The sequence below is a fragment of the Podarcis gaigeae genome (genome assembly GCF_964106915.1).
Source record: "Podarcis gaigeae genome assembly, chromosome: 13".
Lineage (NCBI taxonomy): Eukaryota > Metazoa > Chordata > Lepidosauria > Squamata > Lacertidae > Podarcis > Podarcis gaigeae.
In genome coordinates this window covers 27,506,045-27,531,473 of record NC_139689.1, presented here as the reverse complement: position 1 = coordinate 27,531,473, position 25,429 = coordinate 27,506,045, and the positions used below count along the sequence as shown (strand labels likewise).

At 39.3% G+C, this 25,429-nt stretch overlaps 3 protein-coding genes across 3 annotated transcripts in view; all 3 read left to right on the top strand.

The window, feature by feature from the left end:
* The window catches only part of LOC310830564 (uncharacterized protein), a gene marked incomplete at its 3' end in the record, with an annotated part of 28,946 nt that extends 18,091 nt beyond the window's left edge, over positions 1–10,855 (top strand). Inside the window, exon 4 of the mRNA XM_083710346.1 lies at positions 9,872–10,855. Within this exon, the coding sequence (XP_083566472.1) occupies positions 9,872–10,855 (984 nt within the window). The remainder of the gene's footprint in view (positions 1–9,871) is intronic.
* Positions 1–18,371, top strand: part of LOC310829685 (epididymal sperm-binding protein 1-like) — a 101,477-nt gene extending 83,106 nt beyond the window's left edge. The window contains exon 8 of the transcript XR_014557325.1: positions 18,356–18,371. The gene's annotated coding sequence lies outside the window, so the exon portion shown is untranslated. The remainder of the gene's footprint in view (positions 1–18,355) is intronic.
* On the top strand, positions 12,282–21,546 carry LOC310829579 (olfactory receptor 10C1-like; the record flags this gene model as incomplete). The annotated part of the gene is made up of 4 exons (XM_083708232.1): positions 12,282–12,575; positions 14,006–14,113; positions 14,337–14,609; positions 20,578–21,546. Exons 1-4 carry the CDS (start codon positions 12,531–12,533, stop codon positions 21,544–21,546), a joined length of 1,395 nt encoding a protein of 464 aa, XP_083564358.1. The 5' UTR covers positions 12,282–12,530.
* Between the last annotated feature and the right edge of the window lie 3,883 nt (positions 21,547–25,429).

Below are 25,429 nucleotides of genomic sequence, written 5' to 3'. Positions count from 1 at the left end.
AAAAGATAATGCATAAATATTTACCTCCAAAATGATTATATTTCTAGGTGGAATTTCTGATGTGTTAGATTCAGGTTCCATCACTAGAAGACAAGTCTCTGTTTTGCTGCTTCTCTATCCTAACAATCTTTGCTTCAGGTGGATGTTGTGGAGTCTTGCTTCCTTACAGTAGCAGGATATCAGTGCGCTCTTCTAAAAGCTCCCAATTTGTCTTGCTTCTATTTATAAGGAAAGTATCAGCAGATGCACTTATTCAAATATGGTTAAATGATCAAGCACAAATGTTTCTGTAGATGGAGACTTGCAAGTACTGGGGGGATGGCACTGATCAATTTTCCCCCCTATGCTTGGCTCTATGTATCAGTAATTCTGGGAGCTATGCCAAACATCTTAAACTATTAGCATGGTAAGGCTCACATAATAGGACATCAATGATACTCCAGCCAAATGAACTGGAAAAATGTTCTCAGATGCGGAAAGTTACAGGTTCACTCATGCCAGGGGGAATTCATTTTATTGATTACATGTTACTCTCCCAAAGCCGGGTCTTGATATTACAAAACAGATGTGTTTTCTTTAAATATATATATATATTTGCAAATATAACAACATGATTAGTAGGAATAAATAAAGATAGCAGCATCTGACATCAACAATAAGCATATTACACCAATCCTAATATAAACATATAGATTAACATACACAGTCCATTTATCCAGAAAGGTATCTAAACAAGACTGACAATTAGGAGCTTTTTTGTTCAATCATAAGAGGGACAATGAGGTCTTCAGACCACTGTGTAGTAGATGTTGGATGTTTGTCCTTCCAACATTGAAGTATACGTCTCCGATCCAGCATAAGAGTTTCCAGAATCTACTTCTGCTGTCCACTTGCATCCTCTCCCCAGGGACGCAGGTGGCACTGTGGTCTAAACTACCGAGCCTCTTGGGCTTGCCAACCATAAGGTCGGCATTTCAAATCCGTGCAGTGGGTTAATTCCCATTGCTTTGTCCCAGTCATTTGTTGTTGAAAGCAATCATGGTGCAATACAGAGTTTAAATTTGTAAAAATTATGTGTCCATCTCACAAGAAACTACAAGTGTTTCACAATTACAAAATCTTTTTGTATGCTTCACCAGATCCATGAAGACATCCATCAGATCCATTCACTCGGAATAATCCCACAACAACTGAAGAAGTGGAAAAACTGGTAAACAGCTGAACTGCAATTGACACATTAGACCTGAGAGTTTTGGATCAGGAAATCTTAATGATGAATTTGGCATACATAGTTCCCTCAGACATCATCAAACATCCTTGATAATGCCAAATTCTTTCTCAGGACTTCCCCCACATTTCTGTATCCTTCAACTTCTCTATCAAGTCATTTTGGAGCTATGAAACTCTATTGCTGAATTTTCTGAAAGATTTAAACAGAGCTTCCTTCATCTCTCTGTTTCTCAAACCGTATATGAGGGGGTTGAGCAAGGGAGTCAAGATGGTATAGAACAGAGAGAGGGTTTTGCACAGTCTTTTCAGTGTTTCTGTTTCAGGGACTATATAGACAAGGAATAATGATCCATAGAAAAGTGTCACCACAATTAGATGAGAAGAGCAAGTGGTGAAGGTCTTCCACTGGGCACCTTTACACTTAATTTGCAAGACAGTGAAAATAATAAAGGCGTAAGATGCCAAAGTTAGTAGGAAAGGGGGACCTGTTCCTATCACTCCTAAAATAAATGTTGCAAGTTTTACGAGCTGAGTATTGTTACAGGAGAGGTTTGCCACTGGATATACATCACAAAAGAAATGATCAATTTCATTGGGCCCACAGAATGTGAGCTTTAGCATAAGCAAAGCGATGATAGTGTTGGTCACCAGGCCACACATCCAAGAAGTGATCACCAGTCGGATGCAGAGTCTACCATTCATAATGGATGTGTAGTGCAGAGGTTTGCATATTGACAAATACCGATCATAGGACATCATTGCCAGAAGGTAGCATTCTGTGGCTGCCAAGAAACCAAAGAGATAGTATTGTGTGATACATCCCATAATGGATATGGACCTATCCCCAGTAAGGAAACTGACCAGCATCCTGGGGAGGATGGTTGAAATGTAGCAAGTCTCCAAGAAGGACAGGTTCATGATGAAGAAATACATGGGGGTTTGAAGATGCTGGTCAACCACAACCAGAAAAACAATCAGGAAGTTCATGACTAGAGATAAAACATAGATTGCAAGCAACAATATGAACAGGAGAATTCGCAGTTCAAGTAGATTGCCAAATCCCAGAAGGATGAATGCTGAAGGACTTGATTGATTTCCTCCCACTGCTGTTTGCTGGTGATGACTGTCAACATCATTCTAAAACACAATTTTTTAAAAAAACATTAGCAAACTAATGTTGCCACATTTGTATTTGTCTTTTAAGAGATATCTGCTCCTCCACAATGGCTTTGGGAAGGGAAGATTTGCAGTGGAGAAGCAGCTGGAAAGAAGGTTGCTGGACCTTTTCCTACGTGCTCCTTTCTCATGTTTCCTCAACCAACCCAATCATGATCGCAGCATTTTGGATTTGAAACCCATGCAATTTCTCTTCCCAATAGTGACAGGAATGGAATCCTGAGAATAAGACTGGGGAATCCCATACATATTATATGTATGGGGTATTGCTTTGTATGTTCCCCAATAAAGAAATCTAACACAACAGAGAATCTCAGAACTGTAAAGTTGGGAGTTACCTTAAAGTCCACACCCCTAACTAGTACGGAATAATGGATTTATTTATTATTTTGTTTAAGAAGATAACAGAAATCACTGTGTTAAAGCTGACCAAAAGTCCAGAGGTAGCATTATTATCAATTTACGATGGGGTGGAAGGTTCACAGGCTATGAAGGACTTGCTCACAGATTTATTGACAGCTGCACGAATTATTATAGCCAGAATGTGGAAGGAGCAAACTGAATATAAAATGGAAGAATGGTATAAAGAGGTGTGGGATATAGCTATTAATGATGAATGTGCCATTAAGGTAATACTGGAAATGTGCAAGATAAATGATTTTAAGGAGATATGGAGGTTGTTTGTATAATTTGTACTGTTAAAACGGAAAGGGGTCAAGCCATTGTAAGAGGTGTTGAATTTTTGGGAGATTGGATAGTTACAATGGAATGGTCTTGGTGGTGGGGTGCACATTTTTATTCTTATTCATTTATGATTATTACTTTGTCTAATAATAATAATAATAATAATAATAATAATAATAATAATAATAATTCATCACCCCTAACAGTACAGGATCCTGGACTAACTTCTGTGATGTAACCATTCAGATGTTTGAAGATACCCATCTCTATTTCCATACATGCCCTTTTTGTGCTGTGCTGATTCTACTATTGGTGTTCAATGTGATTCCTCCTAATATGATTTCTACAGCTGCAGTCTAAAATGGAACTAAATGGGTTAGAGGACATACAATTGTAGCCCTAGTCCAGGGCACTGGTATAGGTTAAACACTCCAAGAACTTGATCACATGAAAAGGGACGCTGTTCCAAAGGACATCATAGCAAAAATCTGGCGTAGACAATGTCATGTCCACCAGAGGTTTGGGGCTACAATTCTTATCAGCCCTATTTAGAGATGGAGGAGAAAATTGATTTTAATGAGAAACTACCTAATTCGATTCACACTTCTCCATATTTTGCAATATGGTTCTCATACCAAGTATATTAAAAGGAAAGTGTCATGGAAAAATGAGCATCTTCATTAAAACTGCATTCATTCCCCCCCCCAAAAAAATGTTTCTAGAAAAATAATAAAGAAATGTCATAATTAAAATTCACAAATTGCTATGGAAATGTTGAGAACTAAATTTAAGAGTATAATAACGAGAAACTGAAATGGAAAGACTCATGCATCCCTCCCCCCCCCGTACATATGGCCAAGGGTCAGGGATAATGGGAGTTGTCCACAATATCTGGAGAGCCCTACATGAGCTATTCCTACACTACAGGAAAATATGAAGGATGAAAGGACCTGAAAGTGAGATTACTGGATACAGTTGAAGGAGATACAGGGAGGATGTGTGTGTGTGTGTGTGTGTGTGTGTGTGTGTGTGTATTTACTGGTGACTGGACATTTGCCTCCTCCCCTTCCTCGTTACAGAGAACAAAAATATGCCATTTAAAAAAATGATCCACACAATCTCATCCATCTCTGGAGTTTTATGCTTAATTCTTCAGGATATTTCAAGTGATTAATAAATGAAATGGGGAAGGGGGAGAGAAAAGTAGCTGAACCAAATACCTTGATTGTTGTAAAAATTATCAATATTTTTATTACACTAGCTTAGGAAACATTCTCTAATCCCAAAGTAAACTACATATAGATTTTGATTTTTCTTCCAGAACAGTATCACTGAATCAAACAAGGTAACTCCAGATCCTTATTATCTATATTAAGTGAACAGAATTCTGGGTAAAAATCAGCAGCTTGGAAACATCATTGATTGCGAGATTCCAAATGAAGATGAAGAACGTAACTGTCAAAACTACAAACTCAGTTGAACCAGAACTGAAGTACATTCAAAATATTCAAATGTCATGAAATATTATTTAAACTATGAGTACCTAGCATTGGATTGAGAAATCCAGCATGTTATTCCTGGTTGTCTAAAGAGTCTAAAACTGATCTGTCCAGTAAAAGATGGCTTTTCATACATATTTTCCTAATAAACCTTGTGACTGACCTATAAAGAGGAAGGCAAATTAAGTAAATGCAATTGATCTGAACCAGTGCTTTTTTCAGGGGGCACTCAAGGGTATGCTGTACCGGCACGTCTTTTTGTTGTTAATAAAAGGTGTGACACTTACAGTAACAATTTCAGGGTAAGTACCGGCACCTATTTTTCTAGAAAAAACAGCACTCTATTTTTGAACAACCTAAACAGAAATCAGATCAGACTTACTAAACCCACCTTCCACAGTTCACCATGAAATTGATAAGAGTTGCCATATGAGTTTGAAATAGTTTCTGTACATACCTGATAGAAATATGGTGCCTATAAACCATATTAAATTCTCATGAAATAAAAAAGAAACACCCTGTTCCAAGGATAGCACATGGGGATGAGAAACTATGTATATTTACCTCCAAAATTATTGTGTTTCTAGATGGAATCTCTGATGTGTTCAGCTCAGTTTCCATTCTTAGGACGCACAGCTCTCTTCTGATTCCTTATGGTGCTCCCAAGTTTTGTTCCAGGTGGATGTTGTGGAGTCTTGCTCCAATCTTGCTCCCATCCACTAACAAAATATCAGTGTGCACTTATTAAAGTTCAAATGTTCAAGAAGTCTGGCTTCCATTTAGTAGCAAAATATCAGTAGTTACACTTATTTAGACACAGTTAAATAATCAAATACAAGTGCTTCTGTCACTAGATGTTTGCAATGACTGGGAGAAATCACTAAGCAGTTTCTGCCTGTGTTTGGCTACCTATATTTGTTATTCTGGGAGTTATGCCAAGTGTCTTAAACTATTAGCATTAGGTGTTAAACTATTATCTCCCATAATGGGATGTCAATACTGCAGACAAAGGGGGGGGGGAGTTCTCAAACAGGGAAAGTTAGATGCTCACTCATGTCAAGGAGAATTCTCTACCCTCTTCCAAACCCATGTCTATTTAATTAATGGCACCAAACTGATATTAACATACACACACACTGTCTCAACAGGATGAACAAGAATAGCCAAGCTATACCCACCGAGACTTTAATTTTCAAGTGTAGGAGTAAAAATAAACAAATAAAAGAAATAAAGTTGGATCATGATATCCTTGTGGAAAAAGATATCATACCTGAGAGCTGGATCCATTGCCATATTTAGAGTAGTCCCATTGGAATCAACGGAACTTATTTACTGATCTTATAATCTTTACACTAAGGATTGTGCCCAAACTGCTTTATTGAGAGCAAACTCTAACAGGCATTAGGCATGAGAAAAGACTGGATTTCTTAACATTACTGAATGGGTCTATTCTAATCATGACTAATGCATTCTCTGCATTCTGAATTAAGTGAACTTTTAAGGACATTTCTAAATGAAGCATGCTAAATTAATCTAAACTGGAAGGTACCAAATTAACGAATGACAGTAGTATAGAAGCTGTCAGGGTATGAGTAGTCATAATCAGTTCCCTTTCCCCCAGCAGTATACACAGCTAGCAGATGAAGTAGCATTGATTAAAGTTACTCCAGGATAGAGCTATCATTGTGTAATCCTCTGCCTTTTAAAGAGGAATTGTGATCTCATCAAGGGTACACACTGAGTAGCACAGGAACCAGCTCCTAAGTGCCGAGGTCCCTTCACCTCCCCTAAAATATTTGAGGGGCCCAAGCCACCCAAATAAATGGGTATTGCCACTCAAATAGTGTGTGTGTGCTGCATCATGTCATCGATCATGTGGGGCAGGGCTTACCTGGATCCCGCTCCCATATATTATTCAAGTTGGCACCCCCCAATCACCATCTGTCTCTTCTCTGGACTGAGCCTCAGTTAATTCACCTTTTCCCAGAGCAAGTGGAAGCCTTGATCTAATGTCATTGGTAGACAGTTGGAGCAGAACTGGGGAAATAATAATACCCTGTGCATGTGTGATGACATTCCAAACTGTCTCAGAGCATTCCTAGGTGAGCTTTCATCGCCTTGAGAGTACTATAGTTCATAAATACTGAGCTGATTTCAAATCAAGTCATGGGGCATTGTCTATCACTAAAACAAACAAACAAACAAACAAACAAACAAACAAACAAACAAACAAAATGAGAAATGCATGATTTTAACCCAGATTCTCATTTTGCGAAATCATAAATGTGGCACTGCCAATATACTTTTGAAAATAAACATCACAGCAAAAAGCCTGCTATTTTTCCATTATTGTTTATAAAGTCAATCCGGGCATAAACTGAACACTATATGAAGCTGCTGCTGTCAAGCAGGAAGTTTGAACACTAGAGGGCAGCTAAAGGCTGATATACATAAATTTATGTATATAAATCAAATATCTTAAAACAGGTATTTTGTTATGATTTTGTTTTTAAAACATACACCCCACACCAGTGGTAGAGCATATGGCTGTGCTACCCAGGATGGGCGTGCTCCCAAGGGGGGTGGGGCATGCTCCTGAGGGGGGCAGAGTGTCTCCTGAGGGGCGCTAGGCATGGAAGGTGCCCTCCCAGGTGCGGGATATCCACTTGGGTGCATGGAGTAGCGTACACATTCTGTAGCCGGGGGCGGAGCAAGCCGCCCATGGGGGCAGAGCGAGCTGCTGATGTTAGACATTCAGCGCACCGCCGGCCTGCGACTCCCAAGCCTCCCCCAAGCTGTCAAAATGAAGGGGGGGGAATGCCGCCAGCAAAGCGGCGCAGCTCCCTCCCTTACCCTGACCGCTCGGGGTAGGCCTGGGAGTCGCGGGCCGGTGGCGCGCCAAATGTCACCCCCTCAGCGAAGACACCCGGGGCAATCCATCCCCACCGCACCCCCTTCCTCTGTCCCTGCCCCACACAACTGAACTTGAAACCAGAAGGCTGTAAAATTCCAGCCATATGTTTCATCCAGACAGTAAAGCAATCCCATGAAGCAATAATTAATACAAGAATCCCCTTAGGGTTTAGGCAGTCAGTTGCAAGATAAATGGTCCCCACCCCCAGATAGCCAATCTGCAGCAAAGTCCCACAGGATCACTTATTTTAAGAGAGAAGCATCTACACCCATAAACATTACCACTAACAGTTCTGTGTAAATGTGGCTGTTCCAGCTTGCTCAGAGCCTATTGTGTTTCCTTAATTTTTTTACTACAGGTTTTGAATCCTGGAATATCACTGCGCATCAAAGAGATTGGTTGAAGGCAAGTGCTCATCCCATATGATGCTATTCTTTTGTTGGTGAGGTACCATATTTCAAGAGTTTTTCTAAACAATAGTTTGTTTTTACCAGTGTTAGGATAGGTCAATTTTGGTTTCTCTCCGTTTCTCTTCTTTCCAGTTGTATGTGAAGTTCTGTTAATGCAAATGCATGGTTCAAACTACATTTGTGGATGTTTCTGGAAAGGCCATGACAAGTTAAATAATTGATTTATTTTACTAATCCTTCACGGCTTTCTCTCACCCATTATATCGATGTAAAGTTCAAGGAAGAAATACATACAGAGGATCCTATCTTGAGGCAATTGACTCTGGTGGCAGATGCTGTGGGGGGCACTCCCCGTTCCCCCTGAGTTCCCCTAGTTAGCCTCCTGTCCTTTGGTACATTGGAGGATGCCCCATCAGGAATGCTGAAATAAGATTCTGGGGAATGGCTTTATTTTGGCTCACGTATCATTCTGGAATGTGTAACATAGTGTCAGGGAATGGTCTGAAGATGACGACTGGGGAATGCATTCTACGGCAGACCAGCTTCTCTCCGATGGAGAGTTAGATGGGGAAGAGTGGTCCCCATTGTCCATGGTGTGTTCAGAAGCAGAGAGTGAGAGAAGTTGAACAGTTTAGGGAGGGGTTATCCAGTTGTGAGACAAGAGAAACAGAAGGGAGGGGCAGCTAGTCAAGACATCACTAGAGAGTGTGGGGGACTCCCCCCTCACCACGTACTCAGAGGTCCAAATGTATTAGAGAGCAAAGGAGTCAGAGGGAGGGAGGAACTTCCTGTCGGTGCCTAAAATGCTGCAGAAGTTGGAAGGAGGATTTAGAATAGCCAACTGCCCTCCTTGCGGAGAGCTGTGTATTTGTGCTTGCAACATGATGTCGTAATAAAAGGACTATAAATATAGCAGCTGCTTGTTAATTTTTATCTGTGAAGGTACAGAAGGGAGGAGAGGACTCTCCATGCCTGACAGGTAGGTAGAATCACCTTGAAATGCAATCTGAATTGAATTGCTCTCCCATCTCTACACTTAGTCAGGAAGACAAATGGGGAGAAATGGCAACTGCCTTCCCAAATTCACCCAGTTCATCAAAACATTTCTATATCAAACTCCCCCTTTCATTCACTACTCCAACTGGAAAAAGAAAGCTCAGCTCATTTTTGAAAAAGATACTTGTGTTGTGTTTTTGCTTAGCATTGCAGCACTCACATTGCCTTAGGCTGAAATCCTGCACACACTTGCTTGGGAAAGTGCTTTGTTCCAATGATAACAGTGGGGTGAACGTCTGACTAAGCATACTTGGCATTTATTAACTGATTGATTTTAGAAAAACTATACTCCACCCTTCCAAAGCATTTGCATTGCCTGGGTGGGGTGGGGGGCTTACACCACTTAAAAGCAACAGCAGTAAAAATAGAAGCAGACTTTGCACTGCAAATTCTAAAATGACTGCTACTCAGATAAGAAACCATTAATAATAAAAACATTGGTATTCATGCATGTCACAAAGCCATAGCTTGCAGTAGCCAGTTCTCATCTTCTCAGGAATGTGCAGAGCTGGTGCATGAACCTAGGACAAGAAAAGACCACAGCTGCTTTCTGAGCATCCAGATGCTTAACCACAAGGTGCCATAGTGATAGCAAGAAGCACCATCCTCGTTCTGAATTGGCTTTATGATGATGCTACATGGTGGTACTGCGGGACAGGTTTTAATAGGTAGGACTGTAATATGAGGATTGTAATCATATTGGAAGCTGCAACAGAGATGGTAAGCAAAATCTGTCCCACATACTATAATCCACTAAATTTTGCTTGAGCTACTCCTATTGCAAAACAGCTTCCTAGTGGTGCTGATATTAGGAGGGTGGGGCTTTTAAAACTTGATGGATGTCTTTATATCAAAATTCATCTTCTTCTGCTTTTATTTTCTAGGGTTGATGTGACCTGCAGTTGATTAAATCAATGTGGAACACAGAGAAGGAAAACCAGACAGTTATCACAGAATTCATCCTCTTGGGATTTGGGGATCTCCCTGAACTTCAGCTCCATCTTTTTGTACTGTTCCTAGTGATTTACATTGTGACAATAACTGGGAATCTCCTTATCCTTTTGCTAGTTGTGTCTGATCAACACCTCCACATCCCCATGTACTTCTTCCTGGCCAATTTGTCTTGCTTGGAGACCTGCTATAGCTCTATTATCTTGCCCAAAATGTTGGCCAATTTGATAAGTGGCAAGAAGTCCATTTCTCTTAGTGGATGTCTGTCCCAGTTTTATTTGTTTGGTTCTTGTGTAGGTATAGAGACATATCTCCTAGCAGCAATGTCCTATGACTGCTACCTGGCTATATGTAAACCTTTGCACTACACTTCTATCATGCATGTAAAGCTCTGTGTTCAGCTCATCGTTGGGGCATGGATCGACTCTTTGCTGGCTAATTGTGTAATATTATACATGATGGCCCAGTTATCCTTCTGTGGCCCAAATGTCATGGATCATTACTTTTGCGACTTCATCCCACTTGAAAAACTCTCCTGCAGTGATACAAGCATGATTGAACTTGTCACCTTTCTTTCGACCTTCATTTTCACTATCACCCCATTTCTACTGACCCTCACATCCTATGTTTGCATCATCACCACCATCCTAAAGATCCCATCCACCACTGGACGGCAAAAGGCCTTTTCCACCTGCTCCTCTCATCTGATTGTTGTCTGCATTTTTTATGGCACAATAATCATTGTCTACATGCTGCCAGATACACCAACTCTGAGAGACCTCAATAAAGTCTTCTCTGTCTTCTATACGGTCTTGACACCTCTCGTCAATCCTTTAATCTACAGTTTAAGAAATAAAGAAGTACATAGAGCCCTAAGAAGAGTTTGCAGCAAGGTGACGCATTTTGCAAGGATGCCGAAAAATGTACTGTCATAACTGGTTTCAATAAATGGATCCCTGCTTTGCCTCACCATTTCTACAGTGTGTGATGCTCTTAACTGTAATATATTTCCTTCAAGAGAATACAGGAGGGATAGGGAACCAATGGTCTTCCAGAGGTTGTTGAACTCCATCGCAAATCCAGTGGCGGATCTTGGGGTCTCAATTTTCACCAGCTCCCTGTGTGATGTCAAACTTTGGCACCCCTTCTGCCTCTCATGCAGTGCCCCTGAGACTCTACACCCAAATCCTTCTCTAGCACATCAGCTCTACCTGAATGGCATGGAGTTGGAGTCCAACAGCCTCTGGAAGGATACAAGTTTCCCACGAAAGGAGTTGTGGAGCCAACAATCAGTAGTACTTTCTTAATCAATATTGTGGAAGTATAAGGTATTGTACTAGAAGCAGTTGGAAAAGTTCGTTGATATGTTGAGATGTTTATATCCCAGGTTTCTGTTCCACTGGCTAAAAAGCAAAGTTTTGAAAATGTAACTCTGGAATATAAATGATTTAAAACAAGTGGAGAATCGCAGGCCCTAGTGCCAAAATGCAGCTGTTCTTGTTTTTAGTCTGCAAACAATATGCAATTGATTCCTTCCCTTCCAATTTGCATTATTGCCTTTGCATTGAAAATGAATATTTTAGAATAACATAATGATTATGTATTCCACCACAGTAAGAAAAATAACGTCTCAATAAACCCCTGAAATAAATAAATTGCTCAAATAAATAAATTGCTCAAATCTCAGTTGCAACCCTTTCAGTTGTTTTCATTTACAATCAAACCCTGTGGATGTTTATGGAGATGTACGTCATGTTTTGTTCAATGAACCTTATTCATACAGGTGTTTGCATCAAATTGCAGCCATACAGTGCAATCCTAAATACATCTATTCAAAATTAAACCCATGAGGCTTTCTTTCTGGTAAATTAATTCATATTCAAGCACAACCCTGTGGATTGAGTATCTAAGAAGTTATCACCATAGAGTTCAGTGAAACTTACAGCTAGGCAAGTATTTGCTGGGTTGCAGGTCTATATATTCCTCAGTCCATATATAACTCTATTATGATACACAAAGAATGATGAAGTCTGGACCCAGCCCTTTGAGTATGATATTCTGGCACAAAACATTTTTCTGATAATCCACAAGACCATTGTGAATAAACTCCATCTCTTTCATTTTGTTACTTCAATAATTAAGCAATAAAATGTCATCAGAATGAATGCCATTCCTTGTTCAGGCTGTTGAGGGCAGCCTGTGAGTACCTTAATTAAGAACCTTGGCTTTGCAAGAGCCTAATGGCTTCCCCAAGGCATGAGTCAACATGTAGTTTCCAGGGTCATTGATGTCCTGTTATGTAAGCCTGACTATGGTAATAGCTCACTATAACTCCTAGAATTCAAAACATAGAAAGGCAAACCCTGGCAAACTGCTGAGTTCTTTTTCCTAACCATAGTTAATATGCATTTGTAGAAATAGTCTGTTAAATAAGTTTACATTCTCATATTTTGCTGCTGAATAACAGCAAGGCAACTTGATCATTTGTACATTAAATAAGTGAGTACAGTAATATTTTGCTACAAAAGAAGCAAGAGACACCAGAGTCACCACTGGAATGAAATGTTTGGACCAGAGCAGGGATAGAGAAGAGAAGCTTCTATCCTACATATGGAAACTGAATGGAACGTACCTAGGAATATAACAGTTTCAGAGGTAAATATTTATCAATCATGCTATTAATCTTTTGTCTCCAAGTACTATATTTGTGATATAGTATTTCATTCTTATAAAGGTTTAAAATGGTTTATATACACTGATAGTGGCTGATAAGAAGGGAAAGTTGGGTTTTGTCAATCTAACCAATCTGATCTCAGTCTGCCTCTTTCTGTAGGTCAGTCTCATGTTTAGTGGGAGAAAAGGTAGGTTGTTAGCTTGTAGGCACAGAATAAATTAAACAACATATTTTATCACTGGGCCAATCTTTTTTAGGATCTTTGGCATTGCAGGGTCAACCTTTTTTTGGATTCACAGAATATGTTCAGGGAAACATATTCAGTGCTATCATTGATTTAAGTTAGTGCATTAACAGCCCATCTTCATTTCATCATGGACTTCAAGGTGGCATACATGGGGTTCCTTGACATTCCATATCCAGGCATTCACCAGACCTAAACCTGCCTCATTTGCCCTCAGTGCATGCTCTGGGGCAAAAATAACACAGTTGTCAATTTATTAATATTTTGTATTAATTCAAATTCAAATTCAAATTTATTTATTTACGGCTATTAGCCATTGATTTGTATTTGTATTAATTTGATGTACTATAGAACTGAGAAAGCTGATTTCAGCAAACAGCAATGTCAAGGAGCAAGGGATGGTGTGCCTATTAGGTACCAAGCACTGACTAAGCTCAGCTGCCTATTTTCATAATGTCCGCTTCCTAGTCTGACGTTGTCCTGTTTGACTCACTGAGATAGTTCTGGAGTGAAAATTGAAGCTTATATGACGCTCCCTCCTGCATTGTTTAACATGCCTCTTAACTATCAGAAGAAATAAGATACACAAAAATCATTTTCACAGTTTCATAAGTTTCATATAAAATACCTGACAGAATTTAATTCTAGTTACAGATTAGAAGCCCTGGTGTGTACATAGGCAGCTCAATAAGGTGCTCAAGGGCTGAGGTGGTTGAATAAAGGATGCCACTTCAGTCTGCATGTGGAGGAATCACATTGTTTTTTAAATAAATTATTTGAAATAAGAAAAGATGCACATGCATGGAAGACCTTAGCCCATATTACCCCCCATTGTGCTAGATTTCTGCAGGCAAGGAGATTTCATTTATAAGGAAGCATTCAATGTGGTATTTCCTACCTACAATTTTGAAGAGCTGCCTTCATTTCTCAGAATTCTACTGCCTCCTTCCCACATAATTCTGCTCCAAATATAGCCATTGAGCACATCTATTTATCTAGCAGTAAAATATAGCAGATTCCTAAACTACTAGCAGAAAACTAACAGCCGATCAAGGACCACATCTTCATAAAACACCTCCTTGCAAACAGAAAACTAGGATAGTAAAGTCAAAATTTATTTTTATATATAACCTGGGATTTTTTTTATTTTTATTTTTTACAAAATAGGGAACATCTACTACAGTCAGAAGTACTAAATTCCACTCCAATACTTTCAATTCTTCAGCATCTGCAGTTCTACATTTGTGTGATGTCATGGATTTTGCGGTTACACAGGTTTGGAACCACAAACTGGTGGGTGAAGTGGGGTAAAGAGCAGGGACAAACCAAAAGGTTGGTAAGAATCGTGAGCTCTTTGCCTCTCTTCCTCCTTTTCCTCTGCAAATCGTCCCTCACAGTCTCCTGTGACTGTCCACATCAGTCACAAACATCCATGGGAGGGAAAACAGGAATGGGGTGGGTTGCTGAGCTCACTAACATTTTTCAAATTGTATTTCAGAATGAATTTGAGATTCAACAGCAAAAAGCAATGGGAGGAAATCTGTCAACCCCTTCAACATTCATCCTTCTGGGATTTGGCAATGACTTTGAACTGCGAATCCTCCTCTTTGCCTTGTTCCTTGTCATCTATGCTTTATCACTTGTTGGGAACCTCTTAATTGTTTTACTTGTTGCAGTTGACCAGCATCTTCACAAGCCCATGTATTTCTTCCTCGTGAACTTGTCGGGCTTGGAGACCTGCTACATTTCAACCATCTTGCCCAGGATGCTGGTCAGTTTCCTTACTGGGGATAGGTCCATATCTATTAAGGGTTGCATCACACAATACTATTTCTTTGGTTTCTTGGCATGCACAGAATGTTACCTTCTGGCAATGATGTCTTATGATAGGTATTTGGCAATATGCAAACCTCTGCACTACCCAACTATAATGAGTGGTAGACTCTGCCTCCAGTTAGCATTCACTTCTTGGATGTGTGGCCTGGTGACCAACACTATCATAACTTCTTTTTTGGGTCAACTAACTTTCTGTGGACCCAATGAAATTGATGATTTCTTTTGTGATGTTTATCCATTAGCAAACCTCTCATGCAGCAATACCCGCCTAGTAAAACTTGCAACTTTTATTTTGGGGTTTATGGGAATAGGGTCCCCTTTTCTCCTAACTTTAGCTTCTTATGTCTGCATTATTTGTACCATCTTGCGAATTAAATCCAGAGCTGCCCAGCAGAAGGCCTTCGCCACTTGCTCTTCCCATCTGATTGTTGTGACACTTTTCTTCCTTTCGCTATTCTTAGTTTATGTGGTTCCAGAAACAGAAAAATTAAAGGAATTACATAAAATCTTCTCTTTCTTCTACACCATCTTTACTCCCATGTTAAATCCTCTCATTTACAGTCTGAGAAATAGAGAGGTCAAGGAAGCTTTGTTCAAATTTGTCAGAATTTTTTTGTGATTGAGTTCCATAACGTCATAGTGGGTTGGATCATGTGAAGTATACAGGAAGATAAAGATTGGTTTTGTCATTGACTGGGTTGCTTGAGGCATTAAGTTTTCACATAGTCATTAAAGTGCATCAATAAAAGCATATTTTGAAAAAATAGTACATTTTCAATACATATTACAATACCTCTTTTGTGATGATTTTTTTTTTAAAAATATAGAACTTTACTAATTACCGGCAATCTGAAAATGGAACAGAAGTGTGGAAAAACACACACACACACACACACACACACACACACACACAAACTGTCTAATATGTGCCATAAACAGAGAGATTGGCTCATCCCTTGCCATTGAATAACAATCCTTTGGGCTGGGACTCAAGTCTTTTCAAAATGATACTCAAACTGCCACTGTCATTGGTAACGTAACAAGGCAAAGAATAAAACAAGCAGAAACCTGCAGTGCAGTCCTAACTTCATTTACTCAGAAATAAATCATACTGAATTCGATGAGGCTTACTCCTCAGGTAAGAGGAATTAGGATTGCAGCCTTAGTCAGGATAAACTAGCCTAAACTTCTCTTTAATTGCTATGTTGTTTAAATGAAATTGTTCTATTGTGCATTGTAATAAGCAATGCTTATATTTTAATGTTTGTGAAACTGGTTTTTATGAAACTGTTTTTATGAAACTGGTTTTTATGAAATTTTATGAAATTATGACATGTTTGTGAAACTGGTTGAAAACTGCTTAGAAGCCTATTTTGGCGTTATGCAGTAAATGAATTAATTCATATGCAAGCACAACCTTGTGGAATGTATATTTAAAAAGTACGTCCTGTAGAGTTCAGTGAAACTTACAGCTAGGCAAGTACAGCATGTGCAGGGTTCCAGGCATTGTCTTGACCCAATTCCTCAGGTGCATAAATAACTCTATTTGATGAGTCTAAGCATGATAAAGTCTGAATCTAGCCCCCTGAGATTGATATCCTGACACAAAATATTTTTCTGAAAATCATACCACAACCAGAATACAAGGCCCAGTTCTGGATGCAACAATTTAAGAAGGACATTGATAAGCCGGAACATGTGCAGAGGAGGGCAACCAAGATGATCAGGGCCTGGAAACCAAGTCTTGTGAGGAACGGTTGAGGGAGCTGGGTATGTTTAGCACAGAGAAGAGGAGACTGAGAGGAGATATGATAGCCTTCTTCAACTATCTAAACTTTCTAACCATCTTAACATGGAAGATGGAACAAGCTTGTTTTTTCTTGCTCTGGAGGGTAGAACTTGAAGCAATGCCTTCAAATTGCAAGAATGAAGAATTCAGCTAAACATCAGGAAGAACTTTCTGACAGTAAGAGCCATTAGATAGTAGAACAGACTCTCTTGGGAGGTTGTGGAGTCTCGTTCCTCAGAGGTTTTTAAGCAGAGGTTGGATTGTCATCTAGTTGAGATTCCTGCATTGCAGGGAGTTGGACTAGATGACCACTGGGGTCCAAGTCTACAATATGTCCAAACCCTATCTCCTTTATTTTAATGTCTCTATACTTAATAAATAAAACTTCAGTAGAAGTGAGGTGGCATTTCTCATTCAGGATGTTGAGGATAGGCTGTGAGTACCTTCATAGCCCTGAAGAGATAGTATTGATTAAGAGCCTTGGCTTTGGAAGAGTCTAATGACTTCCCCAAGGCATGAGTGAGCACATAGCTTTCAGGGGATATAGCGCTTTTCCCTAGCCATAATGAAATATTAATTTGTAGAAACAGTATGTCCTTGATCATTTAGTCACGTTCAAGTAAGGTTACCTGCTGATATTTTGCTGCTGAATAAAAGCATGGCAACTTGATCATTTGTACTTTAAATAAGTGAGCATACTAACAGTTAGCTACTAACTGGAAAGAAGATTCCAGAGCCAACATTAGAATGACATGATTGGAACAGAACAGGGGTAGGGAAGAGAAACTTGCATCCTATTTATGGAGCCCGAATGGAATACATCAGATTTTCCACATGGAAGTATTATAATTTTAGAGGTAAATGTTTATAAATCCATCCTGTTAGTGTTTTCTCTTCATGTACTACATATAAACATGATTTTCCATTTTTATGAGAGTTTTAAATGATTCGTATGCACTGTATGCCAATTAAGAATACCACTTTCTTGGTAAACTGGATGAAAGGAATTGGCAATTGGGCTTTATAAATCTAACCTATCTGATCTTGGTCTTCCTCCTTCCATAGGTCACTCTCAAGCTTTATGAGGAAACTGGTTAATTTTTTATGATATGCATACCAAAAAGAAAGAGAGAGAAATGTATGTCATCTTTTTTTCATTGAGCCGATTTATTTTAGAATATTTGGGATCCTAGAATTAACTTTTTGGAGTTCACAGAATACATTCAGAAAGACAAAATTCTATTATTCACTGAATGTACTATATCTTTATCCCATTTCCCCCTGTCATGTACTTAAAGGCACTCATGTGCAAGTGGTTCCCATATGTCCCTCATTCAGACACCTAACCTGCTTAACTTTAGCAAGTGGTCTGCATCATATGCCCTCATTTCATGGCTTGTGGCAATCATAAAACTCCTGCCAATTTATTAATATTTTTGATTTCTTAGAAGTACTATAGAACTGAGAAAACTGTCAGAGGTTTCAGAAAACAGTAATGTCAAGGATCCAGCTTAAATCAAAACATTTTAAAAACATTTTAAAAACAAGTTCCTCTGAGAACTCACATGCTATTATACCAAGCATTGACTAAACTCAGCTGCCTATTTTCATACACAGCACCCTTCACATAATATGGTGGAAAGTTGTACTGTTCGTCTGAATTTGTACTCTTTGATTTATTGAGATAATTTGGGAAGGAAAATAAATGTTTACATGAAGCTCTGTCCCTCATTGGAGAATGTGTCCATTAGCGTGTGTGGGAGAGAAAATTGCACAAAAATCATTTTCACAGTTTCACAACAGTCTGGGTATATGTGTGTGTGCATGTGTGCATGTACACACATTTTATGATCAGGAACAAGTGCCTGTCACCATTGAACACTTTTTACTAGGTATGGACTAGAAGCCCTGATGTGTGCAGCTCAATAAGGTGGTCAGATGCTGAGGTGGTAGGTTCAAGGACGCTACTTGAACCTTCAGGTGGGGGAATTACATTTTTTGAATACTTAAAAAAAATTGCAAACAAAAGAAGCAGTACAAGTATTGCAGGACTTGGCTATAATAGTCTTTGTTAATGCAGTAGAGTTGTAAGCAGGTAGAAGAGAACTAACTGCTAGTCTGGGACCACTTAATTTAAAAAAAATGAATTGAAAGTAGAAAACTAGAATAGTACTGAGCTTTTTTCATATGTGCAAGCTGGAAATTTTACAAAACTAGGAACACCCACTCTTCCACTTCAGAATTCTAGCAAGATATTCTTGGAATTGTGTAGTTACACAGGTCTGGGACCACATCTTGGAGGGTGGGGTAAGCAGCATTGGAAACCAAGAAATCAGAAAGGGTTAATTACTCTTCCTCTTTCCTTCTGCTTCTATTCTGCAAATCATCCCTCTCCAATTCCCCTTTCAGGGGAGCAGCAGCACTCAGGTGTTTCTGAAAAAAATACAAACAAAAAATTTACTTCTGCCCTCAGTTAATAATGGCTTGAGTTTTGATAGGTGCTGTGTGTTTCCATGTATAAGGAGCCTGTGTTTAAAAACAAACATGGAGAAGCTTAAATTTGTGGTCTTCACTGTTCTCAAGATTCACCTTGATTTTGTATCTGTGCATTATTTGCAAATTTCAATCTGTTTGTGAATTGCTCTGTGCCTCCTACACTTCGATCTGTGTTGAAGCCTCTAAGCTGCATTGTAAAATAAGATGCTCTGCCTTCCCTATTCACTGCAAAGGGGAATCTAAAAAACAGCCCTAACTTTCCCCCCCTTCGGTCAACCTGAATGAATGTTAAAGGTGCAGAAGTCCCACCCAAATGAATTTAAATTACCCAAACTTCAGGCAAATAGGTCCAAGAGCTATTTGTGGAGTAAAAAGGAATAATCTTCCTCTGTATTTCCTTATTGGATGTACATGTTGGGAGATGGTTGTCCTATGTTCTTACTTTTCTTAAGTTGGTTAAGAGTGGTTATTTATACTTGTTCTTACATTTTTAAAATTCCACAGCTTCATATTGGCCTCTTCAGTGCTTGTTTCTGCCCTTCAACAGAGCTTTCAAGCCTGAGATTATAACATGAGACTATCTAGAATTCTGCCTGTGGGGTTGTGAAGCGGACTTGATGGTTATTGCTAAAGCAGAGCAGTGTAGGATTTATTTATTTTTTTTAAAAAAACTTACATGAAGTTTTCAACTTATCAAACAAATCCTCAACTACTGTGATGAAAGAAAAATATAATAAAATCCAGAGCTCCTTAGTGTCCCAGTTGGGACAGTATCATTTGTTGCAGTGCCCAGGGGTCTAAAGAAACATAGAGAACTAGGAAAAGATAGAGCTCTGTAGAACTGAAAAGTACAGCAACAACAGAACAACAGGAGGATCTGATCCAACACAAGATTTATGAACAGCACAGTGCAGGAGCACCAGCTATAGGGGGCTGTGGATGCTCAGCACCCACACTGTAGGGCCCCATGCAGCTTATGAGGTCTCAAAGATGGTGTCTGAGGCCTTCTGAGACCTCAGAGATGCTTTCTGAGGTCTCCAAGGTCTTGGAACCTGACTTTCAGGACCACCAGAAGTCAGCTTCCAAGGCTGGGTGTGTGTGTGCATTCATAACATCATGACGTCACGTAAAAATGTGACATCATGACATCATGCGCACTGGGCACCCATAACCTGGGTCAGCTCCCCTGTCACACTGTGAACTGCATGGGGTTAAAGACCCCTGCATCACCCTGATCTGCCTCACTATTCAGACCCTACAGAAAGCCAGGTCATATCCCTAATTTAAATACATGAGCCTCACTTATTGGTGACATAGAAAGCTGCCTTATATGAGGTCAGCCACAGTCAGTCTATCTAGCTTCGTATCCCTTATACGGACTGGCTGTGGCTTTCCATGGATCCAGGCAAGGTTCTCTTCCAGTTCTATCTGGAGATGAAAACCAAGACGTTCTACTACTGAGATATGGCCCTTATTCCCAATAATGTATAATTATTAAGTAGTATAGAATGCAGAGGCCCAGGAAGGATGTCCCATGTGACTTTCAAAATCAATCAGAGGAAAAATAATAAGAAGATGGATTTCCAAGCTCAGTAATGTTTTTAAAATTGTATTTCAGAATGATGCTGAGATTCACCACCAAACAGAAATGAAGAAAAATCTGTCAAGCCCTGCAACATTCACCCTTCTGGGATTTGGCAATCTCCTCGGATTGAGAATACTTCTCTTTGTATTGTTTTTTGCCATCTATGCTTTGTCTGTTGTTGGGAACCTCCTAATTTTTTTACTGGTTGCACTTGACCAGCATCTTCATACGCCCATGTATTTCTTCCTCATGAACTTGTCAGGGTTGGAGACTTGCTACATTTCAACCATCCTGCCCAGGATGCTGGTCAGTTTCCTTACTGGGGATAGGTCCATATCCATTAAGGGGTGCATCACACAATTCTATTTCTTTGGTTTCTGTTTAGCCACAGAATGTTATCTTTTGGCAATGATGTCTTTTGATCGGTATTTGGCAATATGCAAACCTCTGCACTACACATCCATTATGAATGGTAAACTCTGCCTCCAATTAGCATTCACTTCTTGGATGTGTGGCCTGGTGACCAACACTATCATAACTTCTTTTTTAGTACAACTAACGTTCTGTGGACCCAATGAAATTGATGATTTCTTTTGTGATGTATATCCATTAGCAAACCTCTCATGCAGCAATACCCACCTAGTAAAACTTGCAACTTCTATTCTCGGGTATATGGCAATAGGTTTCCCTTTTCTACTGACTTTGGCTTCCTATGTTCGCATTATTCTCAACGTCTTGCGAATTAAATCCAAAGCTTCCCAGCAGAAGGCCTTCACCACTTGCTCTTCCCATCTGATTGTTGTGACACTTTTCTATGGCTCATTATTCTTAGTCTATGTAGTCCCTGAAACAGAAACCTTAAAGGAACTTCATAAAATCTTCTCTTTCTTCTACGCCATTTTGACTCCCATGTTGAACCCCCTCATATACAGTTTGAGAAACAGAGAGGTGAAGGAAGCTCTGTTTAAATCTGTCATAAAATTCAGAAATATGGTTTCATAGTTTCATGGTGTCACATAAAGTGCTGTGATTAAGTTTTGAGAATGATTTTGTCATCAACTGCTTGTTGCATTCAATCTTCTTATTTTCCTCAATGAAAAATCTTGATCCAAACTTCTCAGACTAATGTTATTTTTTGCATTAAGTATTCATTGGGTGTTGTACTGCTCTAGTTGTTGCGATGCAGTTCTCAGCAGTTAAAAGATTAAAGTACCTCAAGAAAGCGGATATTCAGGAAACAATATATATATATTTATGTCTGTTTTATTCTTCCTTTTTTTTAATTGATACTCCCCCAAAAAACACACACAACAAGACAAGAAATAAAACCAAACCATGATATGGACAATATGGACAATATGGACAATATTAATTACAAATCAATAAAACAAAAAGTGGTCCTTGGACTATAGACCCAACCTCCTGTCCATTATCTATTATTTGTTGCCCATACACGTTTTTGTCTTAAATTGACTAATTAACTAATTATTGATTTATCTATTACTAGATCTACTACTACTACTACTACTAAAGTTATTCAAACACCGCAACAGAGTTTAAGCTACTGTAATTGTTCTTCAAAAGAACTTTAAAGACTTCCCATTTTGAGATGAATTCCTGTTTTGGTTTGTTCTTTATTTTTTCTGATAAACTATCTAACTCCACATAATCTGTTAACTTTTGGATCCATTCATGAATAGAAGTGATTTCATCAGTCTTCCACTTTGTAGCGATAAGAATTTTTGCTGCCACTGTGGAATCTAAAAATATACTCTTCATTTTTTGCGGGATATCCAAATCTGTGATCCCCAGGAGGTAAGCTTCTGGTTTTCTCTTAAAGGAAGTCTTTATTATTATTTTTATTTCTAGTTGTGATGCAGTTCTCAACAGTTAAAAGATTAAAGTACATCAATGAAAACAGATGTTCAGGAAACAATATATTTTCAATATTTATTTAAATAACTGTTGTGTCATGATTTTTTAAAGAAACATCTTTCAAAGTAATGTGAAAATGGAATGGAAGTATGGATGATGAAAAAACATGCAAAAGTGTAAAACTTCCCATAAACAGACTTGCCTATCTCTCATCACTGAGAAATGATTTTGGCCTGGGATCCATTTTCTTTAAGATGATACTCAAAATGCCAATGGCACTGATAACGTTAACAACAAGAAGAATAAGCAAGCAGAAACCTGCAAGGATTTTTTTAAAAAATGATCTGTGTCACCTAACAAGAATGTTCTTTTCAAGGCTCCATTAAGTTTGGGAGTTGCATTGGTACTGGCTTAGATGAGCTGAGGAAAAGAAAAAAGGACATTTCACAAGGACACAAAGCCCTGCCATGCCAGCCCCATCCTCAATAAATACTCTGCCTTCCCTTCCATACTGTGGGAACAGCAGCAGGAGCTTTTTACATATAGACATATAAATAAAATCTGCACCTTCCACCATAGGAGCCCAAGTCACCATTTTATCTCAAAGTAAACATTTCTAAAACGGTTAAAAAACAAACGAACACATTTTAATATATTTGTGTATATTTTTTGAATCAAGAACCATATTTGTATTGCCAGCTATGAAGACTGGTGAGACTAGGAAGATAATTTACCAGTAGTTGCAATGTGCTGTTTAGATCAGTTTGCTTTGAAATCCATTGGGGGTCAATTTTGCAGGATTCCTTTGTAGTTTTGTGGAGGCATAGCAAGGTCAGGTGGTAGCCAGTGCAAATTTTTTTTGTCACCCCCCCATATTGACGGCTCAGAGTAGGCTTGGGAGTTGCGGGCATGCGGTGCACTGAATGTCACCCCCTGGGCGCACTGCCCCCCCGCAACTCCCAAGCCTACCCCGAATTGTCAAAATGAAGGCAAAGCAGTGCAGCTACCCCCTTCGCCCAATGGCTTGGGGAAGGCTTGGGATTTGGCAGCAGGTGGCGCGCTGAATGTCACCCCCCTCAGTTAATTAGAGTTTAATTTCGACTAATGTACATGCATGTGCTGGGATGCAGGTGGTGCTGTGGGTTAAACCACAGAGCCTAGGACTTGCTGATAGGAAGGTCGGTGGTTCAAATCCCCATGACGGGGTGAGCTCCCGTTGCTCGGTCCCAGCTCCTGCTAATTTGGACTAATGTACATGCATGTGCTGGGATGCAGGTGGTGCTGTGGGTTAAACCACAGAGCCTAGGACTTGCCGATAGGAAGGTCGGTGGTTCAAATCCCCATGACGGGGTGAGCTCCCGTTGCTCGGTCCCAGCTCCTGCTAATTTGGACTAATGTACATGCATGTGCTGGGATGCAGGTGGTGCTGTGGGTTAAACCACAGAGCCTAGGACTTGCCGATAGGAAGGTTGGTGGTTCAAATCCCCATGACGGGGTGAGCTCCCGTTGCTCGGTCCCAGCTCCTGCTAACCTAGCAGTTCTGTTTTTCCTCAGGACATCTCTATTTTAACTAGAGAAACATTGGAGGGTATGGAGTTATGCAACCCCTGAACCATCTGAGGACAGCCGTTTATAGGGAAGTGTTTCAAAACTGCTGCAAATAAAGAACAAACATTACGTGGCACTTGTAAAAATGCCAGATCTGCAGACCTAGAGATTGTTGCTCAAGTTTACTCAAGTGAGATCTTATGTGAAGATTCTGAAAGATAGGTGGGGCTGTCTTCATTCTTCTCATTGCCAGCTCATAATTTTGAATCGGATCCGAGTCCTGATGAATTCCTATTATTATCTCATCTTTCCAAAGTTTGAAGTTACCTGAAGTTACCTTACGTTTATTTATTTATTTATTTATTTATTTATTTCATAAAGTTTATCTACTGTTTGATTGTAGAAGACACCTCAAAGTAGTTTCCAAAAGTGGTTTAAGTTAGTCCTAAATTAGATATTTCATCGTCTATTAACAAGGCTACAGGAAATGTCTTTGAGATCAGCACCTAGCTACTCTTCTACACTTTAAAGCAAACTCTTTTGAAAAGCAATGATAAAACACAATATTAAAAGCAGCTTAAAACATCCAACAACCACAGAAATAAGGTGGGTCCCAAAAATATTCATCTCAAGTATCAAAAGCCAGGCTACACAGGTGTGTGCATATATCTATATGGTTATATATTTTGCTTCTAGGCATCCACAATAAATTTTATATCAACATAAAGCTCCTCCATGGGGTATTTTACTTATCTGCAGCTATTTTATCTTAATATTTGGCATTCCCATCTGCTAGTAAAGACCTTGTGCAGTGTAGAATTATTTTATTTTTTATTCAGCTTTTTTCATATTTACATGTGTGTGCATGGGGATATACTGGGCATGCAGTCCATTGTGGTGGGGGGAGGGTTATGATCAGGAAAAAATATCCCTCTTCCCACTCTGGCTGGAACATCTAAGAAAATGATTCCTTTGTTGCAAGAGTCTAGCCACATGGGAAAGTTATTTTAGTTTTCACTGTGCCAGGATGGGAACAGATACTTGAAGTGAGTGAATTTTCCTGTTTGAGAACTTTGTTTCTATAATATCATTGATCTCTGATTGTGTTGGCAATACTATAACAACAATGCAAAATGTTTAAGATGCATGATATACCTTTCACAATTCTTAACATATTCCTTTCAGTTAATGCACTGGTCAAGCCTCACACTATGGCATTTGAGTACAAATAATCATCACCAAACCTTTTATTGGCATCACATACAAACATTAAAAACAAATCAGTACAAAATTACCACTTCCCCAGTGGCACAAAACATTTGCTAGAAGAAAGGAGGCAGAGCCCATAACTGTGGGGAAAAAATCCATTATTTGAGGAAATTATTCTCACTCACTAAAAATAAGAATGAAACCTTCCTCCCCACCCCCACCCACAGTATGTGTTTTTAATAATTCAAAATCA